This window comes from Cupressus sempervirens, chromosome 1, assembly GCF_028749045.1.
Source record: "Cupressus sempervirens isolate cs-2001-9-10 chromosome 1, ASM2874904v1, whole genome shotgun sequence".
Lineage (NCBI taxonomy): Eukaryota > Viridiplantae > Streptophyta > Pinopsida > Cupressales > Cupressaceae > Cupressus > Cupressus sempervirens.
This window is the reverse complement of record NC_143118.1, coordinates 543,301,393-543,319,980: the sequence shown is the minus strand read 5'-3', so window position 1 is coordinate 543,319,980 and position 18,588 is coordinate 543,301,393. Positions and strand designations below refer to the sequence as shown.

Genomic DNA, 18,588 nt, shown 5'->3' with positions numbered 1-18,588 from the left:
ACCCACCTTCGGCGCAACAATGGATTGTGCAGCTGCACATATAGCAGAAACAAATAGACCTTCAACACCAAAAGGTGTGAAGAAAAATTGCAAATTGCGTGTAAGCCGGAAGGGCACTGGCTCATTAAACTCTATCATGCCATTTGCATCATAAGCTGTAAATGCAAATTGTGTTAGATAAGAGAGGTCACAAACCTTGAAGTAATATCAAATTATTTTTCTTTTGTGACTGCCGATCAACATACCAGGGTGAAAATCATTTTGAAACACTTTGCCTGTGTTTTTTGCAAACAGAATCTTGTTTGGAGATCGTTCACCAATTTGCAACATATATGACATAAAAGCTGACAATGCTAACAGAATAGAAAACTTCTTTTTGAATTCCCACCTATGTTTACAGCTTGGGAGTGTTTTACACATATATTGAGAAAATATAATCTCACTGACAAGATGTTGCGTTATCTCATTGTATGTTTGGAGTCGTAACTCGGCAACAGCTTCAGGTGGCAGCTGATTCAGAATTGCATGATTTAGACGCTCCTTAAAGTGGGTGATTGGAAGATCAGCCTCATGGCCATATCTAGCACAGTTGATTTCATAAATTTCCCCAAACGTACTATACATCAGATCATCCTCCACCATGCGAACCTGAATTCAAATGCAGCTTAAGAAATTTGGCAAAAAAAGGACTACGCAAACAAATATATACCTTATAAACAGAACTCTCTAGTGAGTATTTGCATGTCAAAATATCATCACAAGTGCAGAAGTTACTTGAGCATCTGAAATTCAATACCACACTGCATTCAGTATTAGCAGTCCCTCAAAATATAGCTAGCTAATTGAAGTTTGTAAAAATGGCACCTGTGTTTGCATGTACCACAGGTATATTATTGTTTTTAATTATGTATTGGGACTCTCATTTTTTACTGTGCCATTGAATATGTCACCGAGCATTCTTTTTTTTAAAAACTAGTCAACAAGGCAATCAAATCAAACCAATGCTATCTGAGTGTGTAGTTTCTTATTTTGGAAGGCAGAAATTAATGTTTGCACATTTATTATGGCTTCGAAGAAACAGAATTCAATGTTACATAGGAGGGAGGAAGTGGAACTACAGACAAAAAATTAACCTTTAACTTATTGACACATTACTACCACAGCACCATCCAGTTTTAAACCTTGGACAATTTTGTAATTCCAATTGCACTTTAAGGGATCTCCAATGACCTTCCTTAGAAATGCCATAAAAATCAAATTCTCTAGATAGACCATTGGGCATCAAGTTAACATGTGTGTTATTTGAGAAAGACTTTAATGTCACGTGGTAATGAGCATAGATACCGATACTTGTGCCTGAGCAGTGGATGCCGAAGTAGATGCGCACGGATACCTGGAGGTAGACGGGTGTTGTCGGTACCACACGGATGCCACCCACAGGGCACCCGGGCATATCCACGGGCTGACATCCAGTTAAAGAAAAAAAAAACATTTTTTTTCACTTGAAATCCAAAAAGACATGTTTATTTGCACATTTTATTATATTTTTTTGTGCCAAACTTTAAAACGGCCCTAATAGAGGCCTTTCAATCATTCAATTAGGATCTAGCACAAGTGGAACCATTCTTGGTTCAAATGATTGACCTTGCAGCAGTTGGAGATGAGGAGAATCCAGATTCTTGAGAATACTTATGATTCTGATTAGTGAACATTGAATCATGAACTATGTTTTTGATTTTGTAGTTTGGAGTCTAGAACTTGAGTAAATTTCAATGTGAATATTTGTGCTTATGAAGTTTTAATGTAAAGTTTGAACTATTTAATTGACATATGAAATATCTTGAATCTTGATCAATGGTGAAGTATCGTACGATACTATCAAATGATGTATGTTTGTATATTTCTAAGTTTCTAACCCTAAGTTCTTGTATTTATTAATTCTTTATATATATATATATATATAGCGAGAGAGAGAGAGAGATTTCCAAACGTATCCAAAAAAACAAATCCCACATCCGCTTCCGAATTGACAAATTTGGTAATGAGGTTTGTGAATCCTGTTCATATCTTTTGAATTTGTTGAGGTTTTTAATTCTTATGCATAAGATAGAAATATTAAACATCCATTACAAAAACAAATCTGTTTGTGTTTTCCTGTTCTTTTCAACTTTTGAAAAAAAAAAGGGTATATTTGCTACTCTACCCAAAAAACGTCCCACATAAAAAGAAGATGATTGTATTTGTATACAAAAAAAAAGTTAAGAATGTTCGTTGTGATAGTATTGAGGAACACTGCGGGGGGGGGGGGGGGGGGGGGGGGTTCGTAACTTTTCAACTTTCTTTAATTGATTGCAAAACCATAAGTCAGTCGCAATGAAAAGTAAACAGCAACAACAGAAAGTAAACGTCCACATACCATGATTGTAGTGTGGAAATCCAGTTAGAAGAAGAACCATGGTGGGGATGAAACTGACAAATAATTACTCTGCAGAAGTAATAATCTTGTTACAGGTTTAGTACAATAAGTGGAATGCACATGCATTTAGAGTTCTAGCCTAGAGCACATTGCTCAAATACAAAAGAGTGGGCTACAACCCAAAATGGACTACAATCCAAATATGAATTGAGAAATAGCATCAGCTATGCTAGAACCTTAGTTACCAGGTACTAACCTTGGTCACTCAGAACGGGTCTGGGTGCGAATCTGATTCGGGTTCTTGTGGGGGTCCTTGTTGGGTCCGTGCAAGGTCCTTGATAAAGCCCGTGGCACAAAAAAACAATAAAAAACAGATTTATTTATTTATTTCTAACCCTAAAACAGCCGCATATGAAGCCTCCAACAAATTTCATTTCACATTTTCTCTCTCCATGTTGCAAGTTTGAAGTGAGGTATCTATATGTGTGTGTGTGTCAGAGAGAGAGAGAGAGAGAGAGAGAGAGAGAGAGAGAGAGAGAGAGGAACTCATAAGTCTAACGAGTGTACCTTTCTAGATGATTGTACAAGGAATGTTTGGATTTACATGCTTTCAAAGATATCAGAAGTCTTCTCTAAATTAAAAACATTTTAAAGCTGTTCTTGAAAATCAGATTGGGTGCTAGATTAAGTGTCTAGATATAGATAATGGAGGAGAGTTTTGCTACTCAGAATTTGATTGCTTTTGTGTGGATAATGGTATCTGTAGGATTAAAGTTGTACCGTTTACTCAAGAAAATGGAGCAGCCGACAGTTTGAATAGAACAATACTTGAGAGATCCCAGTGTATGCTCTCTAATGCTGGATTGGGCAAAGCATTATGCACAAAGGCATGTAATAAAATGGTATATTTGATCAACCAGAGTACTTCATCACGGTTTTATTTTATTTTTCCACTAAGTTGCCGGTTCGGATTTGGGTTTGACATTCGCTCAAAAAAAAATTGCGCTGGGCTCATGTTCGTTTTGGGTTTGTCTGAACAACTATATATATATAGACACATATTGATACTGCAGCAAATGAAAGTTCATACACCATTATATCTCTACCAACTCAAGTGTGTGAATTAGGGTAATACAATCATGTGCATTCCTACTACATATACAAATATCAAATATTATTATATAATATAAAATTATAAATCTCAAGATATACACATAACGTACTAACCATATATATTAATCAAATATTATTATATAAATAATAAATATAAAATTATAAATCTGAAGATATATTAAACATGGGCCTGTTATATACAAATTATATTATAACAACTTAGTATTGTCCACATATCCCACGGGCCACAATGAATAGCCATGGCTTTTTCTGAACGGTCGTTTGTCTACCATCCTCGTGCAGTGTATTGTTAAGTATATTTAACCAGATAACCTATAGCTCTGATAGTACAGACCGTACTTCCTCTTCTTATCATAATATATCTTTAGACTGGTATTAGATTAGATATATCTCTTCCTCAAGGAGCTGGCGACTTCTCATGAAGAAACTTTATAATGCTTAACTAAACTAACACATTGTTAGTTAGGTGTTATTAAATTTGTCTTCCCAAATCGCCAACTTAGAGAAAGTTTAGTTAGTGCTAGTTTAGGAAGGGATATGTCCCTTTGAGGGACATACCCTTTAGTAAGGATATATAGGAGGGTTATTGGTGTAGTTAGAGAACACACAAAAACAATTAAGTCTGCTCTTCTAAGCACCAATACCCTGCAATTAAAGATCAGAAGATACTCTCATTCACAAGGTTGATTATTACTTATATAATCAAAATCAGAGAAGTCCGGTGTTCTCCATATATTACATCATTAAGGTTATTTTCTCAGCAATATATTACACTGATCTATTTGCAGATATATATAATTCTCAGATCAGAATTATAAGTGTAAACTTCATCATATTCAGAACGTAGAAGATATTCAGAACGTAGAAGATCATTATCAGCAATCAAAGAAGGAAATAGAAGTTTGATTAAAAGAATTTTTCAGAATCTTTACATGGTATCAGAGCTCTAGTAGTCAAACCTAGGCTCTGCGAAATTCAATTATTAGACTCTATATATATCTAGCAACTATCTTCTATCTTCAATGGCATACACAATCAGACCTGAGGACCGGTTTGATGGGAAAGAGCACTTTGATGCCTGGAAATTCAAAATCATGATAATTCTTGAAGAAAACGATGTAAAATAGTTTGTTGATGGAGCATCCAAACAACCCCCAGTTGTACCTCACAAATCTATCTGGAGCAGAGGAAATAGAAAAGCTATTCAAACCATCTTGGATGGAGTAAAAAATGATATTGTACCTATGCTTACAAAACATCAAACTACGTTTGATAAGATGAATGCATTATGAAATACATATGAAGTAAAAAATGCAACTAGGGTTCTTGCACTACAAAGGCAACTGAATCACATTCAGATAAAGAAAGGAGAATCGATAAATTCTTACTTCCTAAGAGTTGCTGGTATTAGAGATGAACTATCAAGTATAGGAACCACAATTAGTGACACGGAATTAACACTAATGGCTATAGATGGATTGCCAGATTCATGGGAAACATTTGCACAAGGAATAAGTGCTAGAAATAATCTTTCGGACTTTAACAGACTCAAGAATGATTGTCTTCAAGAGGAATCCAGAAAACTAAAGAAAGGAGGGAACTAAAAGCAGAAGATGAAGAACTTAACGTTCTTAATACTAACTCCTATAAGGGCAAGAAGAAGCATTTCAAGAAGAAAAAGGGAAATCAAAAGAATGGAAAACCCAAGAAAGATCTATCTAAAATAAAGTGTTTCAAATGTGAAAAATTTGGACACTACAGATCTAATTGTCTTGAAAATTCCAAACAAGAAGCAAATTGTACAAATGCTAGTAGAGAAGAAGATACTTATGATCCTGAGAATCGTGTTTTGTATTCCTTTCTATCAAATGAAATTTCAAATAAAGCATGGGTAATTGATAGTGGATCTTCTAGACATATAACGAGATACAAAGAAACTCTAGACTCTTTATCATAGAAGGTTAACGGTGAAGTTACCATTGGTGATAACTCAGCACACTCCATTGAAGGAATTGGAAATTGTACTTTGAAACTAAAATCAGGAAATACTCTTCTTCTTAAAGGTGTACTTTATGTACTAGGAATTAAAAGAAACCTAATTTCAATTACAACACTTGAAGATGATGGGTACAATGTTGCATTCATGGATGGAAAAGTATTAACTTGGGCTAAGAACTCCTCCATCAAGAAAGAAAAGTTAGTTGGTCATAGAAAAGGATAATTATATGAATTGAATACAAAATCTAGTCGATCTATTCAAGCCCTAGTTCATGAAGCTACAGATATAAATGAAATATGGCACAGAAGACTAGGGCATCTAAATTTCAAAACTTTATCAACTATGGAGAAGATAGTTACTGGATTACCTAAACTAAATAAAGACCACCCAAGTACTTGCAAAGGGTGTGCTCTAGGTAAGAACACCAAAAGTCCCTTTCATGTTAGTACTAGGAAAAAAAATAATGTACTAGAATTAATTAATTCATATTTATGTAGACCTTTGTTTGTTCCTTCTCTTAGAGGATTCTGGTATTATATCTTGTTCATAGATGACTTCTCTAGGAAAACATGGATTTACTTTTTAAAATGCAAGGAATAAAAAAAAATCCTACGAAGATTTAAAGAATTCAAAACATTAACTGAAATTTTTTCAAGGCATTAAATTAAAACCCTTAGAACTGATAATGGAGGAGAATATACCTTAGACTTGTTTAAAAGGTTTTGTAAAGAATCAAGGTACACTGTTTCTTATAATCCAGAACAAAACAGGTAGCAGAAAGAAAGAATAAAACAATTATAGGAGTTGCTAGAGCTATGATTTTTGACCAAAATCTAGAATATTATCTTTGGGCAGAAGCCTCTTGTACTGCTGTATATATTCAAAATAGAAGCCCTCACTCCTATCTTAAAGATAAAACCCCTAAAGAAGCATTTACTAAAGTAAAACTCATTATAAGTCATCTTATAATTTTTGGGTGTCCTGTATATATCCATGTTCCAAAAGAAAAGAGAACCAAGTTAGAAACCTCTGGGAGGAAAGGTATTTTTGTAAGGTATAGTGGAACATCTAATGCATATAGGATTTTCATACCTGGACAGAAAAGTATTGAACTTAGTAGGGATGTAATCTTTGAAGAAGATCTTGCATTCAAAATAGCCATAAGTTCTGATGAACCTTCTCCTTTATCTAGTTCTGAAAGAAATAGTGAATCTAGGTCCTAGAGGGAGAACTTAGAAGAAATCGAAGATGAAATTCAAAATATGAACCTTAAAGAAATTCAAAGAAAAGACCACTTTGGGCCATTATAATAGTTGAAGCAGCTGAAGACTTTGTTGCACCTTTCGGAACAGTCAGAGAAAGCAAAAGACCTAAAAGATTCTCTAGTTATACAACAAACATGAGTGATTTATCCAAAACAGAACCAACCAATCCTTTTGATGCTATTAAACATACAGCTTGGAAAGAAGCTATGACAAAAGAATACCAATCTATAATGAAAAATGATGTTTGAGAAATTGTTCCAAGCCCTAAAGGAAAATCTGTTATTTCTTCCAAGTGGATATTTAAAATAAAGCATGTTGTTGACGGTAGTATTGAGAAGTGTAAAGCTAGATTTGTAGCTAGAGGATTTTCTCAAAAAGAAGGGATTGATTATGAAGAAACTTTTGCTCCTGTTGCCAGATATACCTTCGTAAGAGCAGTCTTAACAATTGTCGCATCAAAGGGATGGAAGGTGCATCAGATGGATGTAAAAACAACATTCCTAAATGGAAAGATTTCAGAAGTATATCTGGAGCAACCTGAAGGATTTGAAACTCATGATCCTAATGCTTTTGTTTGCAGGCTCAAGAAAGCTCTCTATGGGCTTAAACAGGCTCCCAGGGCCTAGTATGAAAGAATTGATAAGTATCTCACCAACTTAAGATTCTCCAAGAATGAAGCTGATCCAAATTTATATTATAAAAGAGATAAAGATGATATGCTAATTCTGATACTGTATGTCAATGATTTACTAATAACATGTGATGATCATCTCATGGATCAGTGCAAGAAAGATCTAACTAGAGAATTCGAAATGAAAGTTTTGGAACTGCTTCATTACTTCCTAGGACTGGAAGTATGGCAGAATTCTGATAGTATCATACTTAATCAAGGAAAGTATACATCAAACATTTTGAAGAGATTTGGAATGTGGAATTGCAAACCTATGTGTTCTCCAATGGAGACTAATCTACATAAACTTAAGGAAGCAGTAGCAAAATCACCTTCCATAGATTCTACTCTCTACAAACAGATGGTTGGGTCCCTTATGTACTTAGTAAATACAAGACCGATATTTGCTATGCAGTTAATGCCTTAAGTCAGTTTATGTGTGAACCGAAGGAGATTCACCTAGTTGCGGTTAAACACATTATGAGATACTTACAAGGCACTCATAATTTTGGACTCAAATACGAGAAAGTTGCTTTAGACTTACATGGATTCACTGATTCAGATTGGGGTGGAAGTGTTAAAGATAGGAAAAGTACTTCAGGATGTTGTTTCAGTTTAGGATCAACAATGATATCTTGGATATGCAGAAAGCAGTCTTCAGTAGCTTAGAGCTCCACAGAAGCCGAATACATTGCAGCAACGATTGCCTCTCGAGAAACAGTCTAGCTGAGGAAGTTACTTGTGGGATTATTTGGGCAAGCCGTGAATCCTACGATTATTCATTGTGATAATCAGAGTTTCATCAAGCTCTCAATAAATCCAGTTTTCCATGATAGGTCCAAGCATATTGAAATTCCTTACCATTATGTAAGAGATATGATAGACAGAAATTCGGTAAAATTGGAATACATTTGCACTACAGATTAGACAGTAGACATACTCACCAAACCTCTATCTAGAGTGAAGATAGAACACTTCAGAAGGAGACTTGATATGGTTGAGTTGTAATCCATTTGTACTTTTTAAATTATTAATAAAAAATAATTTTATCTTGTCAGGCTATTAACTGTTAGGGCTCCACCATGTGAATTCATTATTTAAAGAGGTGATGATCTCTGAAATAATGAACACTTGTATAAAAGGCATTATGAGAGATTATGATCTCTTAGATAATGTACTAAGTAGTAGAGTTCTATTGTAAGATCTAGATGAGTTTTAGATCATATTGTGATGTTGACATTGCTATGTTCATGAGTCACAAATTGGATAAAGGAAGAATCTTAGTATTCTCCTGGTTTATCCTGTATTCTGGTCGATCTTAAACTCAGAATCTTGTTGTGATATAGAAATACCAATTTCTATGAATCACAACTTGGATAAATGAAGAGATTACTCTTTAGATTTATCCTACATATTATCACTAGTAGTAGTGATTTGTCATATCACAAGTTTAGTAATATGACTTTGTATCATGTGTTCTATGATACCACATCCTAAGAAGAATCAGACAGATACAGAGTATTAATTCTTGTTTATTCATCTGTATTGGTGTTGCTAGATATAATATCTCTCTATACGATTATTAGGTTAAGAGGGAGTGTTATGTATATTTAACCAGATAACCTACAGGTCTGATAGTACAGACGGTACTTCCTCTTCTTATCATAATATATCTTTAGAGTGGCATTAGATTAGATATATCTCTTCCTAAAGGAGCCGACGACTTCTCATGAAGAAACTTTATAATGCTTAACTAAACTAACACATTGTTAGTTAGGTGTTATTAAATTTGTCTTCCCAGATCGCCGACTTAGAGGAAGTTTAGTTAATGCCAGTTTAGGAAGGGATATGTCCCTTTGAGGGACATACCCTTTAGTAAGGATATATAGGAGGGTTATTGGTGCAATTAGAGAACACACAGAAACAATTAAGTCTGCTCTTCTAAGCACCAATACCCTGCAATTAAAGATTAGAAGATACTGTCATTCACAAGGTTGATTATTACTTATTATAACAGCATCAGATAAGTTCGGTGTTCTCCATATATTACACCATTAAGGTTATTTTCTCAGCAATATATTACACTGATCTATTTGCAGATATATGTAATTCTCAGATCAGAATTATAAGTGTAAACTTCATCATATTCAGAACGCAGAAGATCATTGTCAGCAATTAAAGAAGGAAATAGAAGTCTGATACAAAGAATTTTTCAGAATCTTTACATGTATAAAGGAGTACGACAAAAATTAAAGGAGGGACAAGATACAAGTGTCTTGTGTCGTGTTTCAGGAAAGACGAAAAATAATATTAAAAAACAGTAATGAAGACAAATCTGATGCACAAAATGGCCCAAATTCGCCCAAACAAAGCCAAATTCGATTCCAACCCGCCGGAAAAGTTAAAAAGTTGGGTCAAATTCGACTGACATTCCCCGAGGGTCCCACATTGCGACTTGGCAATGGATTACTCCAACAATAAACGGTTTTGGGCCAAATTCGCAATGCATTCGAATTTCGACCTAATTGACTTGCGAATTCCATGGTTGACCAGCGAATATGGTAACTTATTCCAGAAGAGGAATGGCTGGGGTTAGAATTTCTTACTCATACATCTGGACATTTGGATGTGAAGCCTATGTACATGTTACGAAGTGTACAAAGTTGGATTCCAGATCACAAAAGGGCATTTTTTGTTGGTTATGGCGAGGATCAATTTGGATTCAGAATTTGGGATCTGGTGGCAAAGAAGATTATTTGAAGTTGAGATGTTGTCTTCAATGAGAAGACATTCCCAACCCTGCAGACACCAGAAACATCAGAGAGAGAATATATGCCTGTATCTGTATTTCACAATAATTCATCACAAAGGTCTTCTGGAGGTTCTTTGCAGGCAGCATCCCCTACAAACCTTTTTTTCACCCACCTCTGTTATAACTGTTACTCCTACTTCATCTTCTTTGACGCCTTCTGGCAATGCTCCTGATTTTGTGCAGGTTATTCCAGCTGTATCAACTTCCCCATTGCTTTTTTTATGGGAGGTTGATGTTGAATCATTAAGCAATGAGGAAACATATGTCATAGACCAGTGTACAGTCCCAAAGTATGCCACGGTTTTGGATTACAGAGACTGATCATTTTCCTATGGGTCTCATGCTGATGTGGGCAGCAAAATCATGAGCTTGGCATTAAAATCACAGAGGAACAGAGTCCTAATTTTTGTGTGGTTCCTTATGATCCAACCTCACTACAATGTGTCACCTTCTCAAAGCAGATCCACCAAAGATGTGGGGTGGTCTTCCGTGTGCACCCTGTACGACATTACAACAGGACATAATGCTCAGTCCCCTCAGAGTGTCGTCTCATCTCAAAAACATTAAATTGAAAAGGTGTTGGACAGATTTGGTATATTAGAGGCAAAGTCTGTGAGCACTCCTTTAGCTTCTCATTTTCATTTGTCTGCTGAAATGTCTCTTTAAAAAAAACACAAGAGGATCAAGATTTTAAGAAAGGCATTCCTTATACATCAGTGGTTGGTAGGATTATGCATGCAATTATTTCTACTAGCCCGGATATTGCACATGCAGTGGGAGTAGTAAGCAGATTTACGAGCAATCCTGGCAAGCCTCATTGGGATGTCATCAAATGGATTCTACAATACTCAAAAGGTACTTCTGATTTTGCTTTCTGTTTTAGAAAGAATAAAGCACAATTGATCTTGGTGGGGGTCTAGACAAACAAAGATCTACTTCTGGTTACGTTTTCACATTTTCTGGGGCAGCCATCAGTTGAACTTCTAAATTGCAACATACAGTTGTACAATCATCTACAGAGGCTGAGTAGATGGGTCTCTATGAGGGAGCAAAGGAGATGGTATAGTTGCAGCTTTTGAATAGCAAATTGGGCCCGAAGCAATCAGATATTACTTTGTTTTGTGACAGTAACAGTGCCTTATTTATGAGGAAGCATCATACATCTCAGCACCATTCAAACACAGACTTACGTTATCATTACATTTGACATTTGGTTGAATAAGGCAAGCTTCATGAGGAGAGGATTGACACCGAGGAGCATCCAGTTGATGCTCTAACTAAGGTTGTTACAAGGGAGAAGTTTGAGTTTCGCCCATCTTCTCTCAGCATTTCCAGAATGTGACAACATTTTTTTGTAGTTGGGGCAATGGCTTTGCTCTTTCCTTAACAGAGTGACAAAATTGTTTGCACAAAATAGCTTATGCTTATTCATTAAGTTTGAACCTTAAATAAAAAACAGATTATTTAAGCCAAAATAGGTCTACAAACAAGTCTCTCTATTTGGTTTACCACAACGTAGCTTTTCACATTCAATGTAACAAGTAATATTAACTTGCAATAAAACATGTAGCTAAACATGATATTATAGTAGAATAATTAATACAACGGGCAAACCTGTTTGCTCTAAAACTAGGTCTCCTAATTAAGTCATGGTACATGCTAATTCTGGCTAATGGCAATAAGCAACTAAACAAAAAATGCATGTCTGCATTTACAAACTATGGGAATCTTAGCAACCAACATTTCAACCTGAATCATGGTTAAAGGGGAAAACAAAAATATGTTAAGCCTTTTTGCTCTATAACTAGAATATAATCTCCAAATTAAATCACAAATTTTTTAAAATAGTATTAAGGCTTGATCTTAAAATTTGCTTTTGTCTTGCAGGCAAAAAGATTAAAAAAATCAAACAATGCTATATAATTACGGTCTAAAGTTGATCATTAGGTAAAAAGAGTAAGGAAATAAAAGGCACCTGTGGTGAGACAGGTATAATGACTGGTGTATGAAATGCAAGCTGTCTGCATCTTGACTCCTTATGTTTGTCAAATAACCTGTTTAAGACACGAAATAATTGCACCATTCGCTCGTCACTTCTGGCACTGGGAGATAGTAAAGTCTGAATAAGAAAATGTTTTTGTGAACCATCCGAGCCGACTATAGTCAATCTACGGAAGCTGCTACCATGCTGACGTACTACAGGTACATCCGCACCAATCCTATCCAACTTTACTTTATGGTCAGGTGCAATTTCCTGCATTTATATTAACAGAAATAAGCAAACGTCACCAAATACCCAGCAAAACAACCATGTGTGTGTGCCTGGATGTGTACAACATTGACCATATTCCAGTCTTTTAGAATGCAAACAAGCTCCCAATGAATTTTGATTGAGATTGAAGCTTTGCCTACTATTCATTCATACAATGCTAAAACCTTCTCACAAAATTAAAAAATTTAAATTTAATTTTTTATGATAAATGAAAAATAAGAACATTGCTATTGCATAATATAAATGTCCCAAACATATTTCAAGAAGCTTTAGCATAAATAGGAGATACCCACCTGATCAGTGAAGTACTGTCCTGGAACTTCCACATCAATGAAATGAAACTCACAAAGAGCCCTGCTTTCCTCCTCCAATTTCAAGATTGCAGGCAATCTGTCTTCCACATTTCCTTGTAGAAATTTTTTCCAATGTTTCAAACGCTCAATCAACTCAGAAAGTGAAGATGGGAATGATTGTTTACTATCAGGATCAAGATCACGTTCAAATTCCTGTTTGTACTCATTCACAAATCCAACATGTTTGTTTACAATGTCTGCTGAAAAGCATGCTCTGCAGACACCTGAAAGTTCTTTCTTGAGTGATTGTGGAACCTCTGCTGTTGTAACAGTAGGATATTTGTAGCATCGGTGCAGCAATGCATGCACTAAAAAAAGCAGTTTCTCTTCAGGCAAAGGAACAAATCTTAAACCAATTTCTGTTATGAACACCTGCAAATGATGCTTCTCTATAAGGAACTGTATCAACATAGCTAAAAATACTGTAGAAAACAAACAATGGACAGGCAAGAAAAGCATATGAAATGGTAAAAAGATGCAATGACAAGTCAAATAAGATGGATAAAAATCACAGGCCCATCAGGCATCATTCAACCCTAGTAAACAAGCAGGAAAAGTACAAAAAAGAAAGCATCAAGATTACAACAGGCAAAGGAATGCAGAAATTATCAAAAATGGTTTTAACAGTCAATGGCTATAAATTATTTAACTATCCAAACATCATGCATGACTTGACTGTTTTGTTGCACATGGAAGAAGATTGGAGATCAAAGTAATAGAGATGAGTTATTACAAGGCTGAACAGATTACTCTATGGAAGGCCCCAAAATAACATGGGGTAGTGAAAAGTACAGTTGATCTACTTTAAAACATACTATCATGGATTTATAGCTTGTTGAGTACTCACACAACTTGTGTAATTTTGTTAGCTGAGTTAGTTGACCTTCAAACGAGCCAAGTGACAGGGTCACAGTTTGGTAAGTAGACTGTTGAACACAAAAAAACACTAAAAAGGTGATGTTTAGGTATTTATGCAAGTCACACCATGCAATTTCGTCAGACATCATGTACAAACTTGTTTAAGTGAAATTCAGACAAGTTTGAAGTGGACTTGAGGATTGCACTTTTTATTTTTTATTTTTTTTCCCACATGCATTTCAAGAATCTTCTTTCCTAAATATTAGAATTGGGTTTTGATGCATGTTTTGAAAGCAGTGAATTCGGTTTTTAGTAGCGTTAGCAATAATTTTCATTTAAGTTATTGCTTATGAACAAATATGTTGACTTTTTTACTAGTTGGGTTTATCAAAATATATTATAGAAAACCCATTACGAAATAGATCCTAATTGCTGTGCAGGACATTCCTATTACTGCACAAGAGATTCGAGTTGCTGGAGAAGGCATTCCTATTGCTAAGCAAAGTGAATGTCTTTTTTGTGCAAGTATCTTTCTTTCCACATAAGGTATTCCTTTGTCTGTGCAAACTCTTTCCTTTGCACCAGCAATCATTCTTTACTTGTTTTGCATTCAAATCTAATAGAAAACACTTCCCCAACATTTTATAGACTCCTTTGAAACATTTTATAATTAGGTAGCATTAGTTTATATTTTTAAGGAATCAAAGTATCTTTCAATTCGTCAAGAATCGCTGATTTTTTAATAAATGCTGAGTCCAGTTCAAATTTGGTCTGCTAAATTATTGAGCTATGATACTACCATCAATTAAATTAGATAAAGGAATTGATAGATGCTAATTTACTTACACCAAGTAAATGAAATATATTATTAAGTAAACACAACATTTATAAGTTTTGCACTTTGGGTATGAGCACCCTTGCATATTGGTTACTGTCACACCCCTTTTTTTGATACTGCTGTGCACATGTCTTTACTATCTGATGCCCTAGATGAATTGTTCTATTTTAATAATGGTTTTGTAAATGTGCCTAAGCGGGAAGAAATCTAATCAAAACAGTGGTTTTGTTTTCCTAAGCGGTATTGGTTTAAACTCTATATGATACAGTGGTATCACTTTTGTGCCCTAATTGGTTTTATGTGGACTAACCCTCGTTTTGTGGACTGTGCCCTAGGTGGATTCTGGTTTCAAAACTTAGGGTATTGCAATTTAATTTACTCAAAATTAACTTTATTTGATTATGCTTTGAATTGTAATTAAGGTTACTAATCATTAGTTATGATTAATCAAATTGATTTTAACCGGAAATGGTTTTAATAGGCAAAATAAATTTGAATACATGTTGCAAATTTTACTACTCAAAATTATTATAAATGTTTTACCATTTCTATTCCGAATTGGGTGCAGGAAATATCATGGCAAACCCGAAGGGAGAAAAGTTATCATCGGGAAATGGGATGTTGGATGGTCGAGTTCAAGACAACCTGGAGTAGTAATAGCTGACAAAATTGTACCTAGCTGGCCAAGGTGACTAGACCCTAGGAGTACCTCAACACATCATTGACCAATGTCATTAATAATCTAAACTCTTAGTATTTTAAAGAAAGAAGAGTTAGGTAATTAGAGTAATGGAAACCGCATATATATATCGTACATACGTACTACCCTCATTGTGAATTAGTAGAAAAGGGGGACAATAGGTCAATTGGCCCTACATGTTCTATATAAAGACACTTATATCTAACAACTCTTGGAGAATGTAAGTTCACCTACACATTTTGGAACCTTACTCTTCTTCCCCTTTTGGTTCACCACTAAGCCTAAGTCATTAGAATTTTATAATTAAATAAATATAAAATATTGAAGTTTTCGGAGTTATAGGAGTATGTCCCTGACCAACACAATAGAGGGATATATTTCGTTATTAATCATTTGGGGAGATAATCTTAGAACATTAACACAAAGTGTTATGTGAACACAAATTACATTTATAAATAAAAACATTAACATTAGTATTTGGAACGGATTGCTTCAATCCATTAGGCATGTTGGAAGGTGGCACAAACGTCATGCCTAGTCATGTAGATGAACAAAGGAGAGTTAAAAAGATATTAGTCAGAAAGAGTGACAAGAGGAGATATTTGGTAGGAACGAATTCAAGAAGAAAGGTACCTTTCCATCTTCTTGGAAAAAGAAAAGAGAGCGGAGTGCGACTGAGCTGGACATTCATATTTTCCTTAACCATTCCATACACCAAAATTTGTAGGGAGAACCACGGGTAGGAAGAGCATTATACATAATACTTGCGGTTAATAACAGCAGAACTAGTTGGTGAACGATGAGGCCACCGAGACATTGCAGGAACGCTTTCTATAACAACTCCCTGACAAAGCTAAACAGGCATGTCCCAATCTTCTCTGTTTTTAGGATCCTACCTTCGTATTACTTTTTCTGGATTCAAACTCTCTTCCTCTTGAAAAAATTCTTAGAAGATTAGATTTGCTAAAAACTTTGTTTATTTATAGTTGCACGTAAAGGTTTCTGGTTTCGGTGCTAGAGCTAGGAAAAATGATGAAAATAAGGTAGATAGAGCAATTGATAACTATGTAACCATTGTTCATATTGGAATAAAATTCGGGTGAGTCCTTTGCCTTCCATGTAACCAGAGTTCCTAAATTAAAGATTGTTATTGCTTCCAAATAGAAGTCATGGGACCATAGGAATGTTTCATCCAGTGCTGCTTGCAACTAGTATCCACTCTCCATCTTGTGAGTTCTGCCAGACTAGAAGTTGCAAGAGTTCAAACACTTTTATTCTTGCCAATTCTCTCTGATCAAATACAGAGGTGATGACTAACAAGGAATGTATTAACAATAATAGTTATGTTTCTGCAGATAAACATTAACTAGGAACTGTCTTATCAGACTCTTGGGAAGACCAGTTCAGAATTAGAAGAGTCAGAACCATGGAAATACCATTGAAGTTAGTCTCCACAAATTTTCTTATCATGTTGTCCAGTTTATAAGTACTTATATTAGAAAAGAAAACTCGTTCCAATAGAAATGTTTAGGAAGGTACTCTTTTAGTGAGGACTCTTGAAGAATAGTAATCACAAAGAACGTCTATTATAAGATCTAGCATCATTTTCTCCAGATATACGTTGGAAGAATAAGTCCAATATGGTAGCAATCTACTTTTGTCATCAATGGCTACCATCAAGAATAGTAATCACAAAGAACGTCTATTAAAAGATCTAGTATCATTCCCTCCAGATATACGTTGGAGAATAAGTCCAATATGGTAGCAATCTACTTTCGTCATCGATTGCTACCATCAATACAGCTATGAAATAATAACTTAAGATCAGCATAGTATCAATATCCAGTAGAAAGACTGTTCAGAGTAACCTATTCCTGAAATTGAATCTTATGACTAGGAAAAGACTGCTACTGATCAGTGATAGTAACAATGTGGCATAGCACAGATCATGTTTCATTGGATCAAGAACTTGGTTTTGTAAACCCAGGATAAAGTGAGTTGAAACATGTATGTGCACCAATAACATCATACAGTACTACTTGAGCCAATACATGTTTTAGGATGCAAACTGAGATCATGGACTTGCACGCTCTAGATAAAAGCATCGGGAAGTAATTCCCAGGGGTCTTGACTTTACCATCTGCCATCCCTCGTGGAAGGCCGGGTCTACTTTTCAGGTCACAAAGTAGACAAGGAAGAACATCAATTACGATCCATGGTTGGGTGGTTAAACGCCCCAGTGATGCCTTTTCTCCCCCTGATCGAGACACGAATAGGAGATATGGAAATACACATGACTGCACAAGACCTCCCTTCAATCAGCTCTCCACTACTTCTTAAACATTGTGAGTATATTATCTAGTTGTTGCAAGTTTTATAATTTAAATGCATTGAAAGGTTTATTTTGATAAGTTGCAAATCAGACTCTTAAGAATGGCTTATGTTATTTCCTTTCAGATTTAAAGAAGAAATAAAAAAATGTTGTGAGCATCTCTTTTATTAAATTGTGCTAGAATAGTAAAAGTGATTCCATTTATTTCTTTACTTTTGTTAAAAAAAATATAAACGTTTACTCTCAACTCAAAACTTTACAATTCTCATAACTATTAATTGAACTTTGTTTATAAAGTTTATAGATGTTACATCTACAGATACTTGTACTTATTTCAGGTTACTACTGTGTCAGGTTCATGTTTGCTTATCTTTTTTCCCTTTAGTCTATGGATCTTTCTATGCAAGCACTTCGCTTTTGTAACAAAATTGGGTATTTCAATCCCTTGGACTTATTTTTTTCACTAGTAGATATTGATATAATAATAATTTGACTTTCCAAAAAAAAATGACTTTACTAATCTTAGTATTATCAGATTTCCACAATCCTTTTGAAATAAAATTTATGTTTCTGCATTTGATTATCTATATTAATTTTAGCATCAACATTTTGTATCACACTCTGTGATCCATCATCAGGATGAGAGAAGCAAGAATAAAATAGTAAAATGTGATCCTGATGATGGATCATGGAGTGTGATCCGAAACATTGATGCTAAAAAAAATACACAATCAAATCCAGAAACATATATTTTATTTACTGATCTTATCTAAAGCTAAAACAAAATAGATATATATCCTCTTACTATTATTTAAATATTAAGATCTGTTTTTTTCACAATTCAATATTCACATGTGTTCTCTGACACTTCTGCAATCCTCAAAGCAGCAAATTCTTTAAAATGACCAAAAAATCAGTGCACAAAAATCAGAACTGGTG

The 18,588-nt window shown here is 34.8% G+C and overlaps 2 protein-coding genes across 4 annotated transcripts in view; one reads left to right on the top strand and one right to left on the bottom strand.

The window, feature by feature from the left end:
• LOC149578608 (uncharacterized) overlaps nucleotides 1-18,588 on the top strand; it is a 177,928-nt gene that overhangs the window by 1,402 nt on the left and 157,938 nt on the right. For both annotated transcript variants that reach the window (XR_016364620.1, XM_089830170.1), the window contains exons 2-3: nucleotides 14,220-14,325; nucleotides 15,186-17,662. The gene's annotated coding sequence lies outside the window, so the exon portion shown is untranslated. The remainder of the gene's footprint in view (nucleotides 1-14,219; nucleotides 14,326-15,185; nucleotides 17,663-18,588) is intronic.
• Nucleotides 1-18,588, bottom strand: part of LOC149578609 (uncharacterized) — a 167,641-nt gene that overhangs the window by 861 nt on the left and 148,192 nt on the right. For both annotated transcript variants that reach the window (XM_089830157.1, XM_089830162.1), the window contains exons 30-33: nucleotides 12,862-13,293; nucleotides 12,272-12,550; nucleotides 246-648; nucleotides 7-155 (exon numbers count right to left, since the gene is read on the bottom strand). In XM_089830157.1, the coding sequence (XP_089686283.1) occupies nucleotides 7-155; nucleotides 246-648; nucleotides 12,272-12,550; nucleotides 12,862-13,293 (1,263 nt within the window). The remainder of the gene's footprint in view (nucleotides 1-6; nucleotides 156-245; nucleotides 649-12,271; nucleotides 12,551-12,861; nucleotides 13,294-18,588) is intronic.